The 23423-nt window shown below is 46.0% G+C and overlaps 1 protein-coding gene across 1 annotated transcript in view; it reads right to left on the reverse strand.

The window, feature by feature from the left end:
- Window positions 1-23423, reverse strand: part of RAB1A (RAB1A, member RAS oncogene family) — a 113281-nt gene that overhangs the window by 16010 nt on the left and 73848 nt on the right. The window contains exons 3-5 of the mRNA XM_082249755.1: window positions 20619-20714; window positions 14769-14864; window positions 5923-6054 (exon numbers count right to left, since the gene is read on the reverse strand). Of these exons, the coding sequence (XP_082105881.1) occupies window positions 5923-6054; window positions 14769-14864; window positions 20619-20714 (324 nt within the window). The remainder of the gene's footprint in view (window positions 1-5922; window positions 6055-14768; window positions 14865-20618; window positions 20715-23423) is intronic.

The raw sequence follows: 23423 nt of genomic DNA on the forward strand, positions 1-23423 counted from the left end.
AGGGGGAACCCACAAAAAGTGTAACACTGCTAAGGGACAACCCCCAACGCACTGGCAGTACACCCGGTCGCGAGGCACAAAGCACCAAGCAATCCACAGCAGAGAGGAGATTTCCCTTATACTCTGCCCCAGAAGCACGAAAGAATTTTCTATGTACTGAGAAGGCGGGCCCCCATCTGCGACGAGGCTCCTTCTCTGTCCTAGACTATGGTAGAAAGGTACTCTTCTTACCCGTGACACCCTTAATTATGTCATCCAGGGTAGCCCCAAACAGGATATCGCCTTGAAATGGCAGATCTGCGGACCAATTAAGCCACACCACCACTGAAACAGAAAGTTTGGACAGCACAGGAGCTATATCTAAAGCTGCATAAAAAAAAAAAAAAAAAACTGCAGCCCATGGACCAACTGGTCCACTAAATCAACAAGCAGCGGGGGGACCTGATTACTCCCCATGCCCTGGCGCAAAAGCTTGGCCCATTCAGTTAGGGTCTGAGACATCAGGGCTGAGGCAAAGACTGGCCGCAATGTCAAACCAGACATAGTAAACAAGGGTAATTTTGGTTGTTCCCATTCCTTACAGGAAAACCTGTAAAAATAAGGCACATAAGAAAACACAGTTGGAGTGCGAGGTGACTTATGCATACCAAACAAAGCCAAGTCCCTGACTACATCAGCCACAGCCTCCATTTTCAAAGTTTCACACACTGCAGCGATAAGTGCATCTACCAGTGCTTTTTAATTTACTGCTGAGACCATGGAGGAATCATCCTCATTATTGGATGGATCTGGGGAGTGTGATTTTAAGCCCCCCTGGATGGGCCCCGTCCACAGCGGCATCAGGCTTAGAATCAGATGAGACAGACTGAGCAAGGAAAGGCAGGGGATGCTTCCTACCGGGCCTTTGCCCACACACCACTTCCACCTGGGACACTAAGGACTGCAGGACTACAGTCAGCGCCAACAGGCAACCATGAGAAGCTGGGGTTCCGAGGGACCTGCCACCTCCTTGAGGGGGGTCAGTGGGGGAGATGTGACCCTGAGGCTCCAAAAGGAAAGGAGGACCTTGCAGTACAAAAATCTTTTGGCACCACTAAAGAATCCCCCCCAAGGCTCAGGGTACCCATCAGCAGAGAGAGAGATAACAGGGACCCCCAAGGACTCACCCTACCGATCAGAGGAGCCCTGAGAATTTGGACCCAGCATCACCTGGACGCCATCCCTGTTCATACGTCCTGGGCACAGGAAGAGAAAATTGAGGAGCTTTAGCATCCCCCAGGAGGCTTCAGTCTTCAGCGTCTCCCGGACTAAGGGAAAATGTCCCCGGTTACATCTGGCTACACAAATATGGTCTTTCCTGTGCGCTCTGCAATGCTACACCCTCTGCAAGGGGACCCCCTCCTGAAGGTAGGACACGTTATTGGAGACTCTGCTGTGCACTCAGCAGTGTGGGTAAAGTGCAGTGGGATCCCAGTGCAGAGACAGGTGCAAACAGTGGGGCATGCACCTAGGGGTCTCCTACACTGGGACCCCTCCAGATTACCAGGGCAGGACACACTATTCCAGGACCCTTACAGAGTGGGGATAGCAAAAAAAAAAGTCAAAAAAGGGGAGAGGGGGAGACTGTACTTACCCTTCCATGGTGCGGGTAATGCTCCAGACAGAATCCTCGCCACCGAAGTGGGGGAGCTGTCGGCCAAGAAAATACAGTGCGGATGGACTCCATCCGAAATTTCTGAATCCGCACAAAGTGGTTCAGAGCCTTGAGATCCAAGATCGGACGAAACTTGCCTTCCTTCCTGTGAACTGTAAACAGATTTGAATAAAAACCTTGGAAACATTCCGACTATGGAACTGGCACAATAACTCCTTGTGCCAACAGGTCCAGCACCTGCTTGGGAGACGGGCTTAAAGTTGGAAGTAAAGAACCTTGCCGGAGGCAAGGACCCAAACTTGATCTTGAAACCGAACCAGTTAGTTAGTGAACAAATTTGTCCTGAATGAGCAAGGTCCACAGGTCCCGAAAGAAGGGAATACGTCTCCCCCACCCCAGACCCAGGTGAGGTCGCCCCTTTAGGTTGGGGAAGGCTTGACTGCGGAACCAGAAGTGCAAGCTTTGGACTTACCATTCCACGGTCTGTTAGAACCTCCCGAAAAGGCGGATGAAAGGGCCACTTGCGAGCCAAAAGGAAAGGACCACGCTTACAGGGAGGTTCCTTGCCCTTAGCAGTACTCTTGCCTCCCGTGAGGCCCTTAATAATCTCTTCCATAGAGGCACCAAACAGACGGCCAGCTACAAAAAGGAAGATCAGTCAGCACCTTTTTTAGGAGCCTGGTCAGCCAACCAGTACTTAAACCAGATCATGCAGCAAAGTATCATCGTCACCGAAACCCTGCTGGCCAAGGGGGCCGCATCACAAATATGCAGCAACCCCTGGATCAACTGACCTGCCAGGTCTGCCAGCTCAGGAGGGTGTTGACTCCCCTCCAGATCTGGGCACAAAATCTTAGCCCATTCCGTTAAGGTCTGGGATACCGAGGTGATAGCAAACACCGGTCCCAAAATTGAAACAGTCACGGTGAAGGTGTACCAGACCAGAGCCTCATCTCTTGTCCACAGGGTCCTTAAAGGATGGAGAATCCTCCACCGGCAAAATTGTGGTCTTATTTAGCCTGGAAACCTGAGAGGAATCGTTTGTTTCTTCAGAAGAGATAAGGATATCTCAAAGGATATCTCAAAGGGATATCTCCTAGCAAAACGCCTAAGCGTTCCAACCAGGCCTTTTGGGGAACCCCACTAACTGGTGACAATCTCATCAACATAGGCAGGAAAGGTAAACACCTTAGTCACCTTGGAAGATTTGCAGGTGCCAAACTGGACTCCTACAACTTTGAGGTTTCCCGCACTGAGACAATAAGGCCTCCACCAGCGTTTTTTCATGTGGCTTCAGAGGACGACGACTCATCCTCACTATTAGAGCACTCAGCGTGCGTGGACGCAGACCCAGCAGGCTGACTCTCATATGCGGCGGCCAAATCCACTTCAAATTATGAGGAAGCAGATGATACAGGTGAAGGCGGGGGTGCTTCATAAGTGATATTGCAAAAGGCCTCGATGGTAAGGTTTGTCTTTTTGCTGATGACACAGATATGTAACAGGGTTGATGTTCCTGGAGGGAAACGCCAAATGGAAAAGGATTTAGGAAAACTAGAAGAATGGTCAGAACTCTGGCAACTGAAATTTAATGTGGATAAGTGCAAGATAATGCACCTGGGACGTAAAAACCCAAGGGCAGAATATAGAATATTTGACACAGTCCTGACCTCAGTATCTGAGGAAAGGGATTTAGGAGTAATTATTTCAGAAGACTTAAAGGTGGGAGGACAATGTAATAGAGCAGCACGAAATGCCAGCAGAATGCTTGGATGTATAGGGAGAGGTATAAGCAGTAGAAAGAGAGAAGTGCTTATGCCGCTGTACAGAACACTGGTGAGACCTCACTTGGAGTATTGTGCGCAGTACTGGAGGCCATATCTTCAGAAGGATATAGATACTCTAGAGAGAGTTCAGAGAAGAGCTACTAAACTAGTACATGGATTGCAGGAAAAAACTTACCAGGAAAGGTTAAAGGACCTTAACATGTATAGCTTGGAAGAAAGAAGAGACAGAGGGGATATGATAGAAACTTTTAAATACATAAAGGGAATCAACTCGGTAAAGGAGGAGAGCATATTTAAAAGAAGAAAAACTACCACAAGAGGACAGTTTTAAATTAGAGGGGCAAAGGTTTAAAAGTAATATGAGGAAGTATTACTTTACTGAGAGAGTAGTGGATGCGTGGAATAACCTTCCTGCAGAAGTGGTAGCTGCAAATACAGTGAAGGAGTTTAAGCATGCATAGGATAGGCATAAGGCTATCCTTCATATAAGATAGGGCCAGGGACTATTCATAGGATTCAGATATATTGGGCAGACTAGACGGGCCAAATGGTTCTTATCTGCCGACACATTCTATGTTTCTTCTTGCCAGGCCGTATCTTTTACTTTGGCTACTAGTGACTGCAGGGCTGCAGTCATGGCCACTAGGGCAGACAGACCCCAGAGGGTGCCGCAGCTTCCAGGAGTGGAGTGAGTGGTGAAACGCGCTCCATGACCCTAAGGGGTTAATTTGAACCCCTGTGTTTTCTTTTTTTTCTGCAAAAAAAAAAAACCCCAAACAGGAGATCCATGCACCGCTGGGGAACCACAAGAATCAGCGCATCAGCAGTGCTGTCTACAGCAGAGGAAGGATAGTGTACCCCACACAGGAACAAAAAGAAAAAAAAATTCCATTTAAAAACGAAAAAAATGCCAGGACCACAGATCCCAGCGGAGAGCCAAGTTCTTACTTTTGACTAGGCAGAAAAAAAAATGGAGTCTTACAGCAGGAAGTGATGGTATACCCTCTGGAACTGACCCAGGGGCATAAACAAAAAGGTTTCCGCCTAGTCCTACTCCTGAAGAGACACAGAATAAAGCCCAATGGAATTGAAGCTGTGTCTACCAGTGAACGAAAGAGAAATCACTATAAGCCAAGCCAGGCTGAGAAGCTCACCGTTGGGTCATATTTGAGGACTGTAGACAAGAAGTTTTCTTGGTTATCGAGACTTCCTGCAATGGGGAATTTTTAGTAGAGATATAACTTAGGCCATTGCCTTTTCATCATACATATACAATGCCATTCACAGTGCTCCCATTAAACAACTTGCATTTTTAAGTTTGCTCTCGTAGAACAGTTAGGCCCCGGTCACATCTTGGCGTCCCGATGACACCCCAAACAAAGCGCGATTTCGCCACAATGGTCGCCCAACGAATCGAGGTAAATCCACGCAAACAGAATTACAGGGCGCCTGTCGCCCAAAAGAAGTTCTTAGTACTTTTTTGAAGCTAGGGGTACTGCGATTTTATTTGCACGATTTTACCGCAATTTGTCAGGCGACAATCGCAGCAAAATTGTGCCGCATTTTCAGTGCCATTGGAAAACACGGGAATTGCACGGGCGTCCCACGATTTGCCGTGATTTGGGATCGCAGGCATTATCACAGTGATTTTCTGCCCGTGATCCGGGACGCCAAGATGTGAACGGAGCCTAATCCACTGGGTATAAAAATTAGCAGTCTGAACCTATCAATATTTGGAATTACTAGTAGGTGCAGCGTAATGAAAATAAATAAAACTTAGCATTTAAGTGATATTGAAGGCAAAAAAAAAAAAATAAAAAAATAACAAACGTGTTCTACTTACCTGCTTTGTGCAGCGATTTTGCAGAGCAGTCCAGATCCTACTCTTCTGAGGTCCCCCGTCAGCACTCCTGGCCCCTCCCTACTGTCGAAAACCCCCAGAGCAAGCCGCTTGCAATGAGGGCACCCAAGCAGGTGCACTCCCGAGCCATTCAGACAGAGCCGCACGTTGGCCCTGCCCCCTCTCTATCCTCATTGGCTAATTTTCTCGGCCATGGTGGGGGGGGGGGCAGTCTCAGAGTCGATGCTCTCAACCACATCGCTGGATCAAGATGTGGCTCAGGTAAGTGTTATGGGGGCTGGGGGACTCCTGCACACAGAAGGTTTACCTTTATGCATAAAGGTAAAAAAAAAAAAAAAAAAATTGGCCTTGAGAACCACTTTAAACCTTTCACCGCTGAAAACATCGGTATATGATGTAGTCCTGCTGTGGGATATGTAGTAGAAATGCTGCTCGAGAAGGGGGGGGGGGGGGGGGGTTTATTAGTTTGTTTTTTTTAAATGTGTATTTTACAGGTGTAAAAAAAAATGCTCAGGCAGAGAAGGAATTAAAAAGAAAAGCCCTCACTATAAATGGTTACTTGAAGTCCTGGTACATTTTTAATCATATAAATATTTTGCTGTACAGATGGTGCTTCTTACCTTTGCTGTTGTGTAGTCCACTACCTTCTTTGTAGTCAGGTCACATTTGTTCCCTACCAACAACTTGTTAACATTTTCACTGGCATAACGGTCTATCTCCTGAAGCCACTGCTTTACATTGTTGAATGATTCCTTTGGGGGGTGAAAAAAATAAAAATAAAACAACATTTACTAATAAGGATAGTAACACTTGTCAAAAGAAGGACTAATATACAACATAAAAGAAAACTAACACCAAGAACTATTCTCTACATATGACCTCCAGTGGTGGCTTTTAGCAATTACAACTGAATTACAGGTGCATTACAGTATGTGGAATGGCACACCCACAGACCTGACTATATCCGGGTGTCTGGCATACAGGCATAAAGGCGCAGCGGAAACATGCCTCATCCACAGAATCAGATACTGACAATTGCAAATCTGATTCATACGGCTTCTTTTGGATCTGCAAATGTTATACAATGTAATATGATGTCAGCTATCCAATTTTGTAAAGCAGTTACCTAAGCAAAAAAGAAACCTCAAATCATAACTTCCCAGCTAATAAAAAAATATCTTTTCATATATAACGTCAAAGCAGCCATATATATCTAGATCTCTATATATCAATTCTCGGTTTCTGAAGGTGAAAAATGTGCTAGAGTACAAACAAGGGATATTCTTGCACAAAATACTTAGAGAACAGTTTGTTATTATTACTCAGCACACCTGAAGATAAGTGAGAATTACCAAGTCTGCCTGCCCTTGTGACTGCATTATGGAAGCACCTAAAACTGAGGGTTATCACTAGAAACCAGGTTAATTCAGAATGTATAAAATGCAGAGAAACATGTCAAAATAGCAGGTACACAAAATTTCATTAGCCCATAAGCCAACAAAGATGGGGGCCATGCTAGTATGAGATAATCACAGGAGAAAAGCTCCAATGGTTCTTACCTTATTTAACCTGGCCTAGCCATGAGATACTAAGAATGAATGCCAAGGAAAGAACAAATTGTATCCAATGGGAAAGAGCTATGCCTTTTGTACATGGGCTTTAAATGATAAAACCATATGAATATTTTTTATTTTTGAAGACTGGAAACCTTTTCTTTAAAAATTTTCTTGAATAACTGCAGCTCTTGCGGGATGTTCCCAGTCTGCAGTGGTCAGGACTGACCAAAACATGTCCAAGGAAGGGAGACTGGGCGAACCAGTGTCAGGGTCACGGATGACCAAGGCTCACTGACGCATGTGGGGAGCAAAGGCTAGTCCATGTAGTCTGAACCCATAAAACTACTGTAGCTTAAATTGCTGAAAAGGTTAATGTTAGTTCCGATAGAAAGGTGTTAGAACACGCATTGCATCCCAGGCCTTTGAAAATGTCACAGGAAGTGACGAAACGCGTCAGTTCTTTGCGCTTTAGTGTGACTGAAGCTCGCAGTTGGTACGCAAGCCGGGAACCCTCCACTCACCACTCTACATGTAGCCCTGTACAGTCACAATTACTGCTTACCTCTTGCTTTTAATCACCCACGGATGTGTAATAAAAATTTTTAACAATACTACACTATTGGAGGACCTTTCTTTTTTATACCCTGACCCATGTTGAAGGTGAGGAGAAACCCACATAACACCCCGTCGCAGAGGTGACACGAGGGAACCTACCTTTGCCCTGAGGGCCTACAAGCGTGATTGGTCTTAGTACCGTATGGTACATAAGACCCATTACATCTGGTAAGAGTCACCCATCTTTACAATTTCACTTGGAAAGGAACCTGCACCTATAAGTCACTAAACCGTATTGGAGGAAGTCTACCACTGAGCACCTGCACTTTTGATAGATTGGAAGAAGTTTATTTGAACTAAAGAAAATTATTTGGACTTTAATATTTATTCATTCACTTATTGATGGACTTTAACATTTTGCACTTTATAGTGACGTTTATCACAGTACATTCTATTTGGAAATTCATGTCATCTACTGATGTCTATATGGTCATAGTTAATTGCTCTATAATATATGATTTTTAAATAGTCATAGTTATTAATTATTCCATTGGACGTATTTGCTCATTTGCACAAATATTCTATATTGCAATATAAATAACCACTTATTGCATAAAGAATATCAATTGCTCTATTGCACTATATTATATGATTTTTAAATGGCCATAGTTATTAATTATTCCATTGCACATATTTGTTCATGTGCACAATTATCTTATATTGGTTTTAGTTGTGATACAAATATCCAACTATTGCACACATAGTATATCAATATTAGCAAGCGCTGTATTTTCTGATGCTTCGCAGTTTGCCGTTTGGGGCTCTGTAAGTACAGACTGGTCAGGGTGTCCATGCTGACCCGTGTCTACAGCCAAAAGCACCTACAATGGGCACATGAGCATCAGAACTGGCTTAAAGCGCAATGGAAGGTGGTGTTCTGGTCTAATTCAAGAATGATTTAAGGAACACAACTAGTTTGAGGTGTTTTGTCCTACCAATTCTCCAGATCTAAATACAATTGGGAATCTGTGGGATGTGCTGAAAAAAACTGGATTTTTGAATGGATTTACCGTAAAATCCTTTTCTCTTAAGCTAATTGACAGACGCAGATTCCATCTCTCGATATCAGTAGGGTATTACTGCCCCCTACAGGTAGGACACTAGGCAAAAAAAAGTTCTGGCTACACCTATGGGCAGTCCCAGGGGGTATACCCTCTCTCTCCCTGCTATAGGATGTCAGTTATGTAACAAAGCAGTGTCAGAGAAATCAAACCAACCCAGCTCAAATAGAGGGGTGGGTCCCGCGTCTCAATGAGTTTGAGAAAAGGATTTTACGGTAAATCCATTCAAAAATCCAGTTCCCTCTGTCGCTCATTGACAGACGCAGATTCCATCTCTTGATATCCATAGGGACGTCCCAAAGCAGTGCCATAAATGAGGGGTGGGATAACAGAAAAAAATTCAATCCAGATGGCCAAAACAGAGCCAACCAGAAGAACAGAGGACTCATCGAAACAAGAAGATGAGACCCACCTGAAAAAAACAGAACCCCCGAGGTAGACCAAAGGTCCCCTCAAACAGTAGCCAGCAAAACCTTGCGGCCAAAAGAGGCATCCGCCGATGCCAGCACATCAACCTTATAAAATTTAGTAAAGGTATGAACAGACGACCAGGTAGCCGCCTTGCAAACCTGAAGCACCGACGCCTGATGGCGGAAGGCCCAGGAAGCACTAAGAGCCCGAGTAGAGTGCGCCTTAACAGGGAACAGAGGAACCCGACCCTTAATAGAATAAGCCTGCACCACCGTCTGCCTGATCCATCTGGAGATAGTCGCGGCAGACGCAGGTAACTCCTTTCTAGGGCCATCCGTGATCACAAAAAGCAAATCAGACTTACGAAAAGAGTCAGTAGTAGCCAAGTACACCCTGATTGCCCGAACCACGTCCAAGGAGTGCAACGCAAACTCCCGAGGATGACTGGGCTTATGGGCTTAGGACACAGGGAAGGCAATACAAAATCCTCATTCAAGTGAAAGCCGGAAACCACCTTAGGAAGGATGGATTCGGACAAAGAACCACCTTATCCCTATGAACCACCAGATAGGGGGAACGACAGGACAATGCAGCCAGTTCCGACACCCTGCGTGCAGAGGTGATAGCCACCAAAAAAGCCACCTTCTGGGATAAGGTAAGCAAGGGAATCTCCCTAATATAAGGGAGGTTTCTGGAGAACCGACAACACCAAATTAAGGTCCCAGGGCGGCAAGGGTGAGCGCACCAGAGGAACCAGGTGCCACACCCCCTGGATGAAATTCCGCACCAGGGAATGAGTGGCCAGTGGCCTCTGGAAGAAAAATCGCCAAGGCTGAAATCTGACCCTTGATAGTGCTCAAGGCCAGCTTCTGCTCAACCCCCCGTTGCAGGAAGGCCAAGATCCGAGCCACAGAGTAAGAGCGTGGAGGAACCCCGAGAGACTCACCACGCGATACAAGACTTCCATGTGCGATGATAGATCTTTCTGGAAGTCGCTTTCCTCGCTTTAATCAGAGTAGGAATAACTGAAGCAGACAAACCCCTGTCCTTCAGCACCTGGCTCTCAACAGCCAAGCTGTCAAAGCCAGCGACCATAAAGCAGGATGGAATATCGGCCCCTGAGACAGCAGATCCTCCCTGAGAGGAAGTCGCCAAGGAGCGTACGCGACCAGCCTGACCAAGTCGGCGTACCAGGCCCGACGAGGCCAGTCCGGAGCCACAAGGATGACTGGAATTCCTTCCGCCTCTATCCTGTGAAGAAGTTTCGGCAGCAACTTGAGGAGGAAAGGCATACAGCAGCTGATACTGCCCCCACGGAGCAACCAGTGCGTCTGTGGCATCCGCCAGAGGATCGCGGGAGCGGGCTACAAACCTCTGCACCTTTCTGTTGAGCCGAGATGCCAACAAATCCACATCCGGGGTGACCCAACGAAGGCACAACTGGTGAAACACCTCTGGATGAAAAGACCATTCCTCTTGATCTAAGGTCTGACGGCTGAGAAAATCGGTCAGCCAATTTTCCACGCCCGGAATGTGAACTGCGGAGAAAGCCGGAACAAACCGTTCCGCCCAACGAAGGATGCCGGCCACTTCCACGGCCGCCAGAACACTCTTGGTGCCCCCCTGGTGATTGACATAAGCAACAGCCGTGGCATTGTCCGACTGAATCTGAACCGGGCAGCCCCGAAGACGCTCGGTCCAGTGAACCAGGCAAAGCCTGATCGCTCTCAGTTCCAACACATTTATCGGCAGCCTGGATTCTTCCAGGGACCAGAGCCCCCGAGCAGACAGCCTGCCGAGAACCCCTCCCCACCCGGATAGACTGGCATCCGTGGTGACAATCGTCCAATAGATCGGAAAAAAATGACTTCCCCTGACTGAGCATCGGAGACCGAAGCCACCAAACCAGGGACTCCCTGGTCCGTTCGCTCAGCCGGATCCGATTGTCCAGGGAATCGGGATTCCGGTTCCATTTAAGAATCTCCTTTTGAAGAGTCCGCGTATGAAACTGAGCAAAAGGTACTGCCTCGAAAGATGCCACCATCAGTCCCAGAACCCTCATGCCGGTCCGAAGGGACGGCCAGTTGGCGGACAGTAACAGCTGAGTCGCCGACAGTATCTTCTGGAGTTTCTCCGCAGGGAGAAACACCTTGGCCAGGGACGCATCCAAAGTCAGGCCCAGATAGTCTAGCCTCCTGGAGGGAACCAGGGATGACTTCTGCAGGTTCACCAGCCACCCGAACTCTTGGTCATGGTGATCTCCAAGTTTGACAACAGAGCCTGTGGAGACTCCACACGGAGGAGGAGGTCGTCCAGGTAGCCCAGAACCGATATGCCCCGGTGCCGCAACAGCGCCAGAACTGGGGCCAAAACCTTTGTGAAGACCCGGGGAGCAGAGGCAAGACCAAAGGGTAACGCCACAAACTGATAATGGTCCTCTCCCACAGCAAAGCGCAGAAAACACTGGTGTCCTGCGTAATTGGGAACGTGAAGATAGGCATCCTTGATTTCTATGGAGGCCAGAAAGTCCCCCTGATGCAGGGAGGCCACCACTGTGCGAATGGACTCCATCTTGAATTTTTGCACCCGGACAAAACAATTGAGCGCCTTTAAGTCCAGAATTGGACGCACCTTTCCCTCTTTCTTGGGCACTGTGAACAGATTTGAAAAAGCCCCGAAAACGTTCCCCACAAGGAAAAGGAACTACCACTCCCTGTTGCATCAAGTCCTGAACTGCCCCCAACAGAGCCCTTAAGCGATCCGGGGACAGTCGCACATTGGAAGGGAAGAACCGCACCGGTGGAACTGATCGAAACTCGATCTTGTATCCCGACCGTATGACCTCGTGAACCCATTTGTCTTGAATCCTAGAGAGCCACGGGTCCGGGAACCGCCCCCCCCCCCCATCACCCCTGATATGGGTGGGAGGCGCACCTTCAGGCCGAAGCGGACTTATCCTCAGGTCTGGAAGGACCGGATTTTTGCTTACCAGACCAGGGTCTCTTGAAACCCCCCGGGAGGGCCTTGGAGGGCTTCGCCTTGTCACCCGCCCCGGAGGAAGGAAAAAACTTCTTGTGAGCTGAAAAGGAAGGTCCCCGTCTGCGTCGAGGTTCCTTACCCTTGGCAGCCTGCGGGAGAAAGGTGCTCTTGCCCCCAGTGAGACCTTTGATAATCTCATCCAAGGTAGCACCAAACAGGCGATCCCCCTGAAAAGGGAGATCAGTCAAGGCTTTTTTAGAAGCCTGATCCGCCGACCAGCACTTCAACCAGAGCATGCACCGGAGGACCACCGCCGAGAACGACACACGCCCCAGCAATGGAGCAGCATCCAGCGCGGCGTCAAACAAACTGCAGTCCCTGCACCATCTGGTCCAGCAACTCCGCCAAGGCAGGGGGGAGACTTCTCCCCTCCAGATCACGGCGTAACAACTTGGCCCATTCTGTCAATGTTTGCGAAACCAGAGCAATGGTAAACCCTGGTCTGAAGGCCGACCCCACCAGGGAGAATATAGAGCGGGACACAGATTCCGCCCTACAATCAACCGGATCCCTAAAGGACGGGGAATCCTCTAATGGGATAACAGTAGCCTTATTTAGCCTGGAGACCGGCGTATCCACCGAAGGAGGCACCGTCCATTTCTTAAGGAGGGACTCTTAAAACGGGTAGCGCCTAGCAATCCGTTTGGGCATCCCAGGGGGTCGTTTCGGACGGACCCACTCCTTCTTAATGAGATCGTCAAAGCATTTGGGAAAATAAAACACCTTCGCCACCCTGGAGGGCTTGCGAGTGCCAAAGGAAACGTCCGTATCAGTCGCATCCGCAGGTGCAACCTCCAGCTTTAGGGTCTCCCGGACACACACAATCAGTGCGTCCACCAGCGCCTTGTCTTACGCTATAGCGGAGGCAGAAAGGTCATCAGACGAGACGGGTAGGCGGGGGTCGCCTTTTAGCCCCCCGTCCCTGACAGGCCACCTCCACCCGGGACACAAAAGACTCCAGGACCGCCGAAAGTGCATCAATGGTGAGCTGGGGTCCGGAGGGCCGTGCGGCCACCTTGATTGAGGGGATCAGGAGGGGACACATGTGCAGCAGGTTCCATGGTACACCAGGGGAAACCGTCAGCAAATTATGACAAAATGAAATTTTTTTTTTTTTTAAATGTCTCCCAGCGCTACAGCGCCCCCCAGTGGCCAGGCAGCGTGCCTAGAGACCCCCGCAGAGAAAGAGACCCCCAAAAGGCTCACCACAAGATGCAGAGTTTTAAAGGACTGCTCTCAGCGCTGTCCACATGAAAAGGAAGACCTTTGGAGCGATCTTCCCGGGTCCAGGGAGGGGCTCCAACCCCTCACACGCCTCCAGTAACTCCCACTGCAGCCCAGCTCTGAAGAACAACGAGCTGGGTGTACCAAGATGGCCGCCGCCATGAACTACACAAGGGGCTACAAGAAAATGGCGGCACCGCACGCTGCGGCGGGAAGGGGGGTCCCCCACCAACAAGCGATCGATCGGCAGGTTGGCCCTAGGGAGCCAGGGAGGAAGCCCCCCCGCACAACAGCCGTCCGCACCGTCGGGACCCCCCACTCCCTTAGTGGCCTGCGCACGCACTGCCAGCCACCCCACACACACAAACCCGGGGGTGCACAGAGGAACAGAGGGGGAACCCAGAGCAATGGGGGTCCGACCGTCCCAGGGAGGGGCCCGTGTCCACCCCAGAGTTAGCCATGAGGGAAAGGGGGGAAAACATTTACTCACCATACCGGAACAGAGCGGGTGCCACTCCAGACAAAACCCCTCGCCACCCAGTGGTGGGGATGTCGGCCAAAAGGGACACTGGGACTATGACGCGGCCGACCCAGCGCGGAGCTAGGGCCTGCACGCGCTCGTAGGCCGGCTGGGGTGACCACTGGATCTCAGCATCCAGCCCGTCGCCCAGATCCGGCATAATTGCTTGTAGATCTCACAGGAACAATTCGGAGAGGAAAAAAAAGCTAGCTAAAAAAAGATGCATCTAAAAAACTTGCCAGGACCAGAGATCCCAGCAAGGAACTTAGGTCCTTAGTCCTGACTAGGCAGAAATAAAACTGACATCCTATAGCAGGGAGAGAGAGGGTATACCCCCTGGGACTGCCCATAGGTGTAGCCAGAACTTTTTTTCTGCCTAGTGTCCTACCTGTAGGGGGCAGTAATACCCTACGGATATCAAGAGATGGAATCTGCGTCTGTCAATGAGCGACAGAGAAAACAAGTCTGATCCAAACTCATCATGCCCCTTACTAAATAGCTTGCTGTGTCTACTTTCCAAAAAGAGGTTATTTTGGGGGTTACTTGTACTGTCCTGGCATTTTAGGGCCTCAAAAAATTAGATATCAGCACATCAGGATTGATACATTTTCAAATGTATAGCCCAAATATTAATGTAGACTGTATACATCACACAGAGTAAATAATATATACGGATTTGGGTTATTTTTCATGAAAGAAATCTAAGAATACATATTGACCTAAATATATGATCAGCAAAATTTTATAACCGAAAGAAAATGGTGTGTGGGGGGGGGGTTCAAAACTCAGTATTTTTCGTTAAATATATATATATATATATATATATATATATATATATATATATATATATATAAAAAACAGTAGCGATTAAAATACCAGCACAAAGGAAAGCTCTGTCTCAAAGAATTATACAAATTTAATTTGTGTACAGTGTTGCATGACTGATTGATACTGAAACCTAAAAATTGGATGGGGCAGGAAGAGAGTTAGTGTCCGGTATTGAAGTGGTTAAACCAACTTTTTATGTAAACCGAAATTACCTGATCTGTAACGTCATACACAACGATGATGCCGTGAGCGCCTCTGTAGTAACTGGATGTGATAGTTCGAAATCTTTCTTGGCCAGCTGTATCCCACTGTAATGGGAGAAATACACGTTTAATTTTCACGTTGGTCAGTGACGTGGTTGGTGCAAAACCTTTAATATTGCAATAAGTGGAACGTCTTGCTAAAAATGCAGAATAAAGCCACACATCTAACATACACTTACAGTATAATTCTGGCAATAGACAACTAGCCCGAAAACTGTCCGCTCCCAATACCTATGCTAAATCGCCTGTGTAAGAAAGATGCATATTTAAAGCCAGTATGGTCCTGTAATCTGGCAGATTCAGGGAAGAGGAGGAAAAGCCAACAGATGGGCCACTGAAGTCTATGGGTGACGACAGCGCTCCAGGCCTTACTAGCCATTGTTGGAGTGATCTCCCTTCTCCTTTGCAGCTGCCAATGGCTGATTATTTATATATATATATATATATATATATATATATATATATATATACATATACACACACATACACACACACACACGCGCATACGCTTCAAAAATTTGCACCTGAAACAGTGAACAAAACTGCACCAGACTCATTTTAAAAATGAAATAAAAAAAAATAGCAATAAAGCCATGCCCAGACATATGTGAACCAGCTCTAATAATTGATCACTATAAATAGCCTTTAGCCCTCAATCATACAGGATTTTTAAACAGGAGAGAAATTAATCTGGAAAGAATAAAAACATCCTACTTCCCGGATCAAGTTCTCCTGCATTTATAATGTGCTTGTATTCACACTTTCAGAGTAACTAATCTGTACCTGGACCCTCAGAACTCTTCTCTAAACGCAGCTCAATGGAATGATTCTGAACGCATTCTAAATGTAAATGGTATTTAAAATTACATGCTTTTAGAAATGCCATATAACCATGTAAAATGTGTAAAAAAAAAAAAAAAAGTACATGCCAGGGAGAATGAGGCCTTGTCAAAAGAGCTCAAAGGAAGAAAAAGACTGACAGCAAAGGAAGCACAATAAAAGCTGCAGTTGTGTAACGAAGGAATACTGTAAGATCATGGGTAAATCTTTATGTAAACGTCCATATCCGTATGGGGGGGGAGGCGGGGGACACAGAGAACAATGTAAAGCCTGACTCACACTAGCACTCCTGCGTTTTTAGCCTTACTAAATGCAAGAGACGGTATCTGGGAAGTATTCCATTTTCAAGCTTCTCAGGTGGCTATACCAGCATTCACATTTCCCTGCTTCAAAGCAGCATTTAGATCTATTTGGATCCTGGATACACAGTACGGTTGTTCTTTTAACACAGATAAACTGATCGCACCTAAACACAGATAAACACTCCATGCATTTAGAAAGGTCTTATAAAATGCAGGTTTGACAGCACCCAATGTGAATATGACTTAACCTATCAAATCGTTTTGAGATTAGGCAAATACAGTGAAACAGTTCTATCAGCAAATGCAACCAAAAAAAAAACCACCACAACAAACCCCTGTCTGGAACCTCTGGCCTCCAACACCCTTTTTTTTTTTCAATAGAATTCCAAGGCTGGAAAAGCTCTGCAGAAGAGGGCTGAAGTGTAATGAAAAAAATATTATGAGCACCCACACTTATTTCTGTTATTAGGGGTGTGAGTACCAGGTTCTGTCTGCTTTATTCATGGCAGATTGTGATCCTCCTGCTGTCTTAAAATAAAAAGCCCATAGGTAGAGGGTGCCTCCCAATCCTCCTGATTGGCTGAGATGCAGCAGCGGGAGCCATTGGCTCAGTAATCCTTTAAGCGAAGAGAGACCTGAAACTAACACTTACTAGAAGCAGCAACCCCCCCCCCCCTCCACCCCCACTCTTACAGAATGACTTCTCTCCTCACCCCCCCCCCCATCCCCCAAAACACCTGCCCCCACTTAACTTTCTTGCTGGGTTACCCTCCAAAACCTAATCGCACACCCAGCAAAACTCTGACTCAAGCACCAGACTAATCTACCGGTCTACTGCTACAAACCAGGTTATGCACCGCCATTTTGTTTTAAGTCATGCCACTCGGAGCTAGCAGACTCTTCTCGATTCATGGCTTGCTGCTCCATACAATGCCCCAGCAGAGTTTCCTGGGAAATCTGATGTAAAAACCTTACCAGGAGGCTGCAGGACCAGGGTACCTTTCATTCTCCCATCGGCAAGAATGAAAGGCGGGGGAGCTTTTTGTTTTAAGATTGCACAGAGGTTGAAAATTGTAATTCTAGTGTAACCGTCCACTTAAGAGTTTGTTCTCTAGAAGAACTTGGAGCAGAACTGAAAATATTCATTAAACATATTTATGTACATAAAATGATGAAAACCTTTATAAATTTAACATGCTGAACTGTGACTACATAAAACGCTAATAATGGCTCTTCATGTGCATCAGTTGCACAGCGAAAACCTTCACTGCCCCTTAACAGCAAATCAGCTTTCAACACAGACCACTTTAACACAGCAACTTAATCACAGTAATGCTTTTCACATAAGACCACTTATGATATAAATAAATGCTGTACCGCAAAACTGACAACTACCTTTATACTTCTGTCGTTTCCTGGGAAGTCACAGGCTACAAAGCTTCCTTCACCTCTTGTATTCATCAACTGATTTGTATAAGATGATCTGTCATTTCTCATTTTCTTACAAGTTCTAATTTTAAAGCTGATCATTGGGAAAAGTAAAAGTCCTCCCTTGCATGTGGCTGCTCTTGCACTGCAAGGGTCAACTGTTTGTAAACAATTTTACCTACCCGTTTCTGTAATCCCGCAGGTTCCTCTGCACCGTTAGACTGGTCCCTGCTACCTGCTCTTCCCTGCATTCTGCTAGTCTGATGCCTCTGGCATCATCAAGACCACAGCCCTACAATGGATGTGAGGATGCTGAGGGACAGTCCACTGACTGAGCATGGGGCAACAAAAGATTAGATAGGTAGGTGCAAAGTTAGGCTTCAAGAAAACTTTAGAGGGGAAAAAAGGAAAACATTTTTAAAGCCAAGGTATTCTCTATGAATGAATGGGGAAGTCTCGAGATGTTTAGTTCTGCCGACAATGGTTTCACCAGACAGAAAGGGAGGCTAAATCTGCAACTAAGACACAGACAGCAATTAAAAGCAAAAAGATGTTCTAGCCCTTCTGTACTTCATGGAATTTTGGTCAGAAAATTAAGCCATGCTAGATCACTTTAGGGTGGCCACTTTTGCAAGTAAAGTTATGCAAAACATTAAAAATAAGAGCCTATTTTACAGCCTACAATCCAGTAATACACAGTTTTATCCTATTCTGCACATGCTCATTTGCCTTCTATTTTTAGGCACTGTGCTGAATTTGTAGAGGCCGACCTGCTGACAGCCTTAAAGAAAAATTAAAAAATCCTATCCTTTACAGCCAAGGAAGCGGCTTTTGTTTGATCTGCAACTGCCATGATGCTACACATATGATCAGTTATGACTCCAACCATTTGATGGTTTGACAGTTTGGTTAAAGACACAAGCAAATATGGCAGTTAGGAATGCAACGGTTTTCTGAACCCGTGAAATTGTGATTTACTTGTGTTCAGGGGCTCAGAGCTTAATCAAAATGGCAGCCTCCAGCAAGAAGATACAGGAACAATGCTGTAGGCAGTTTATAGCACACAATAATTTTGGTAGTGTATTAATGTGCAATGTGTGTTGCTTGCTAAACATTATTTATCAAGCTGTTATGGGTAAAGTTCTGCTTTAGAGCAAATCTAAACCCTCCTATGCTTTGCAGCCAAGAAAGTTGCCTTTGTTTGATCTGCAGCTGTAAAAGTTCTGCATATATGATCAGTTATGAGACCAGACATTTAATAGTTTGACAGTTTGGTTGAGGACACAAACTAGCAATCCCAGCATGTCTTGAAATGAAACAGTTTTTTGAAACGGGTTTAGTTCGGCTTAAACAAAAAAATATTTTTTTTTTATCTCTGTCTGTGTTGTGGTTGGAGGGTTACTCACTTCCAGTATGGAAGGACATTTATAGCAGGACAGAAAAAGGGAATCCAACAAAATATCGACAGAGCCAAGAAAAAAATAATTTTTACAGGGGTTCTAGTCTTCTGCTCTATTAAAGCGGTAGTATACTCCACTTTTTAGTTTTTACCATCAGGTAAGCCTATAAGGGCAGCTTACATGTAGGTAAAATTTAGGGATGCACCGAAATGAAAATTCTGGACCGAAACCGAAAATGCAGGATGCCCTTGGCCGAAAACGAAAATTACTTTTTCCCCCAAATAATTTTAACATAGATAGAAGAGGGGCATACACCAAAAACAGGCAGCGATGTACACCTGTCGCTGCCACCCTGACACAGTATATGTACTGTGACGGGTTGGCAAGAGGTTAATTTAATTACCAATGGTATTTGTATTATGCAGCATGAGGGGGTTAATGTATTGCCACTGCTGGTCACTAATGAATTAGTGACCGACCAGTGGCAGTTAATTAACCCCTTTGTGCTGCATTAGTGCAACCAGTATCAGTGCAACCGGTGTTAATTAACACTGATACTGGTTGCACTAATGCAGCACAAAGGGGTTAATTAACTGCCACTGGTCGGTCACTAATGCATCAGTGACCAGCAGTGGCAATATATTAACCCCCTCATGCTGCATAATACTAATTCCATATGTAAGCTGCCCAGCTAACCCTCCCCCACCCCACTGGCTCAGCGTCCCTCCGCATCCCAAGGATGCAATCTCCTTACTCTCACTCTGCTCCTTTTTTTTTTTTCTTCAGCATAATGATCAAACAAATAAAAAAAAAGCAGTCAATGCATGGGTTGCATAAGTGCTCAATGGAACTTGGAAGAACAGAAGGGGGGGGGGGGGTAGCAGATAGGGGAGACAAGGGAGGGAGATAGGGACAGTTAAGTTATGCGTAATGAAAAGTGTAAATGCAGTGCTCACTCATTCAAGGTCCGAGGGCGAGGCGGAGGCTGGATGGCTCAGGTATCATTCATGAGGCTTGGAATGTGTAGCTGCTTGCTGTTCTTCATATTTCCCGCCCACATCCCTCTCTCTGTCCTGCACAGACATACGCCGAGATAGGAGAGTGGGCGGGCCCGGGCAGACACAGAAAAACTGGGGTGGGAGGGGGAGGAGGAGGAGCTGTATGCCTTTCTCCTCTCCTGTCCGTGTCTGGGAGGGGTGAGTACTCGCTGCTGGGCTGTGTGAGAGACGAGGTGTCACAGGCGCTCCGCTGCAGCCACCGGCCTGATTCTCCTATCCTGCAGGCAGGAGAATCAGGGACTTTTCAAACCTGCGCTGCACCCTCCTCCTTCCTCACGGCGGCCATTAATTTCGGCATTTTTAACCTATTTTCGGCCGAAATGGGATAGGCCCATTTTCGGCCAAAAATTTCGGTGCATCCCTAGTAAAATTAATATCTCTTAAACCTGCACTGTTTAGGAGATATTCACCCTGCATACAGCCACTGACACCAGCGGTGCATGCGCTCTGAAGATCCGGCTTATCTTCCCGGACCTTCAGAGCTCCTTGCCAAAAAGTGAACTCCTGCGCGGGAGTGACGTCATTGCGGCTCTGGCCACTCGCAGAGCTGGAGCTGCCGAGGGAACATGTCAGCTCCCTCAGCGGTGTCCAGGGCAACCGTGCGGGGGCTTCGTTTTAAAGGTAAGTATTTCATAACGTGCTAGTATGCGATGCTTTAAATACGAAGAAAGAAAAAATTCTAGAAGGACATACATTTTAACCTTTCCGAGATGGCTCCAACAATGTAGCAATCAACAATTCAAGTCATCAGAACAATACTTTGTTACTTACTATCTGAAGTTTAATTGTTTTCCCATCTAGTTCTATAGTCCTGATTTTAAAATCCACACCAATTGTACTGATGTAACTTTCTGTGTATGTGTCATCCTGCAAGAAAGAAAAAAAAAAAAATGTAAAATTAGCAGATAAATGAATGGTAATACAGAGTTCAGTAATAAGTTAAAACAACTTCGCTGTGTAGAGGCAGTACCATGTCCTGTGCCTGGGGGGGCTCCGTATTCTCTGCAGCCAGATTTATGTTTGGTGCATTTACCAAGCAGGCACTAAAACCACCACCTAGAGAAAATAAATTCTTGGCCTGTCACCAAGTATAAACTAGGGCTAGCTATACGTGTAGACTTTTTAAATGCAGGCCACAAGCTGGATGAGAATGCAGATTCCCAGATCTATGCTAAATATTGGAGGAACAGAGGAATCTCCCCCATCGGCTACTGTATTCTGATAACCTCTGACACTTATGGCTGTCTGATTACCATAGCAGTGGTCACATCAGATATGGTGTAGGCATTGTTAGGCCAACAATTTTCCACCAAACTCATCAACATTTTAACTGAACATGGTTAAGCTGGGTGGTGCTGGTAAGGTCACAACCGCTCGAATTTCGTATGGCAGGGCATGTTCCCAGCACAGCCACCAAGCTGTGAAATACAACCATTGTTCCTCGCTAATGATCCGCAGCTAGAGGGGCTGGCTCCCGATCAACTGACCACTGTGACAGCCAATCACAGTGGTCACCTTATCAGCCGATCTTTCCCACCCCCAGCGTTCAGAACTATTTAAATGCATGCTAAGGCAGGAGGACCATGGTTAAGCGTGAATACACTACAACTCCCACAAAATATAAAACTAAAGTGGGGTACACACACACACACACACACACACACACACACACACACACACACACACGTAGAAAACCTGCCGAAAATTCCCGTCCGAGGTAAAAATTGTACGATTTTCGACTAGTGTGTACATAAACTTTCAGCAGCCAATGCCGACATTTTCAACGAAAAAAAAAAAAAAAAAAAAAGGAGGGACAAACACCAAAATTTTTTATCATCCATCCCCAGACGCCCAATTTACGTTTAATGTGTATGCAGTACATCCGCAAAAAATCGGATACGACCACGCATGATCTGAAGTTGCCGACGACCCGGAAGTCTAGGAACAAATGTCCCAAAAAAAAAAAGACGGACGAGAAATTTCGTGAACATTATGCATGGTCAACTAAAAACGGTTATGACAGCTGAGCACGAGAGAGAAAAAAATCGGAGGATATTTCGTCCGATTTTTGTCAAGTGTGTGCGAGCCTTAAGCTATCCTGAATCATCCAATCACAGCCACTTTAATCAACAGGAAGTGATTAAGGTTTAAACAGGAACAGAGAACTGAGTGCAGGGAGGAGGACACCGCTGACTCAGCAGAACACAGCAAACCGGATTTCTCATATTGGCAAAGCTGTGAGTCATCAATAGTCTCTTTAGACGTAATGCTGACAAAGACCTTAGTTACATTAAAAGTACAACCCAATCTCCAAAAAGTTAGCACTCTGTGTTAAACTGACAAAATCAGAATGCAATTATTTGCAAATCTCAAAGCCATATTTTATTCACAATAGAAAACATATCAAATGCTTAACCAACTCAATACTGGACATAACCCCCTGAGAACTGAGAAAAAAAAAATTAATTTTGGAATTGAGGGCAACAATAAGTATCAAAAAATGTTGGGACATAGCAACAAAAAGCCAGTAAAAGGTAATAATATGGAAGAGCAGGATTAGGATTCTGCAAACTAATTCTGTTTACTGGCAACAGGTCAGCAACATGATTGGGTATAAAAAAAGAGCATCTTAGCGAGTCAGAGTGTCTCCAAAGTAAAGATGAGAGGTTCCACAATCTGTAAAAAGCTGAGGCTAAAAATTGTTGAACAAGTTCAAAATAATGTTCCTCAATCTAAAACTGCAATGACTTTTCTGTCTGGAAAAATCTCTATGCACCAAAGACAAGGCCGAAACGCAATATCGAATGCACGCACTGCATAAAAAAAAAAAAAAACACGACATGATTCTGTGATTGACACCACTGCATGGACTCAGGAATACTTCAAAAAAGCCCTGTCTAAACAGTTCGCTGTGCCGTCCAAAAATGCAAGGTAAAGGTCAGACATGCAAAGAAGCAGCCATCTCTGAACATCATCCAGAAACGCGGCCAACTTCTCCGGGTGGCCAAAGCTCATTTAAAATGGTGTTGAAAAGTGGAAAACTGTTCTATGGTCAGACAAATTTAAATTTGACATTCTTTTTGGCCACTATGAGCGCCATTGTCCCCTGGACTACAGAGGAGGGACCTTGCGGCTTATCGGTGCTTACTTCAAAAGCCTGCATCTCTGATGGTATGGGGGTTAATAAGGAGTATGGAATGGACAGCTTGCACATATGGAAAGGCACCATCAATGCTGAAAGATATATCCAGGTTTTAGAGCAGCATATTGCTCCTATCTAGACATATTTCAGCAGGACTATGCTAAAATGCATACTGCATCTAGGACTATGCTAAAATGCATACTGCATCTATGACAACAGCATGGGGGTGGGCAGAGGACAGTACTGTGGGGTGACGTCTTTAAAAGGGGGGAGGGAGAACTGCTTTGAATAAATAGGCTGTGTTATATAAAGGTGATTCAGCAAACTACTGTGAAGAGGGTGATGTGAAGGGGGCCTAAGAACACTACATTGAAGGGAAAACTGATGTGAAGTGGGGGGCTGATGTGCAAAAGGACTGAGGACACTGATGTAAG

This window comes from Pelophylax lessonae (genome assembly GCF_965119305.1).
Source record: "Pelophylax lessonae genome assembly, chromosome: 3".
Lineage (NCBI taxonomy): Eukaryota > Metazoa > Chordata > Amphibia > Anura > Ranidae > Pelophylax > Pelophylax lessonae.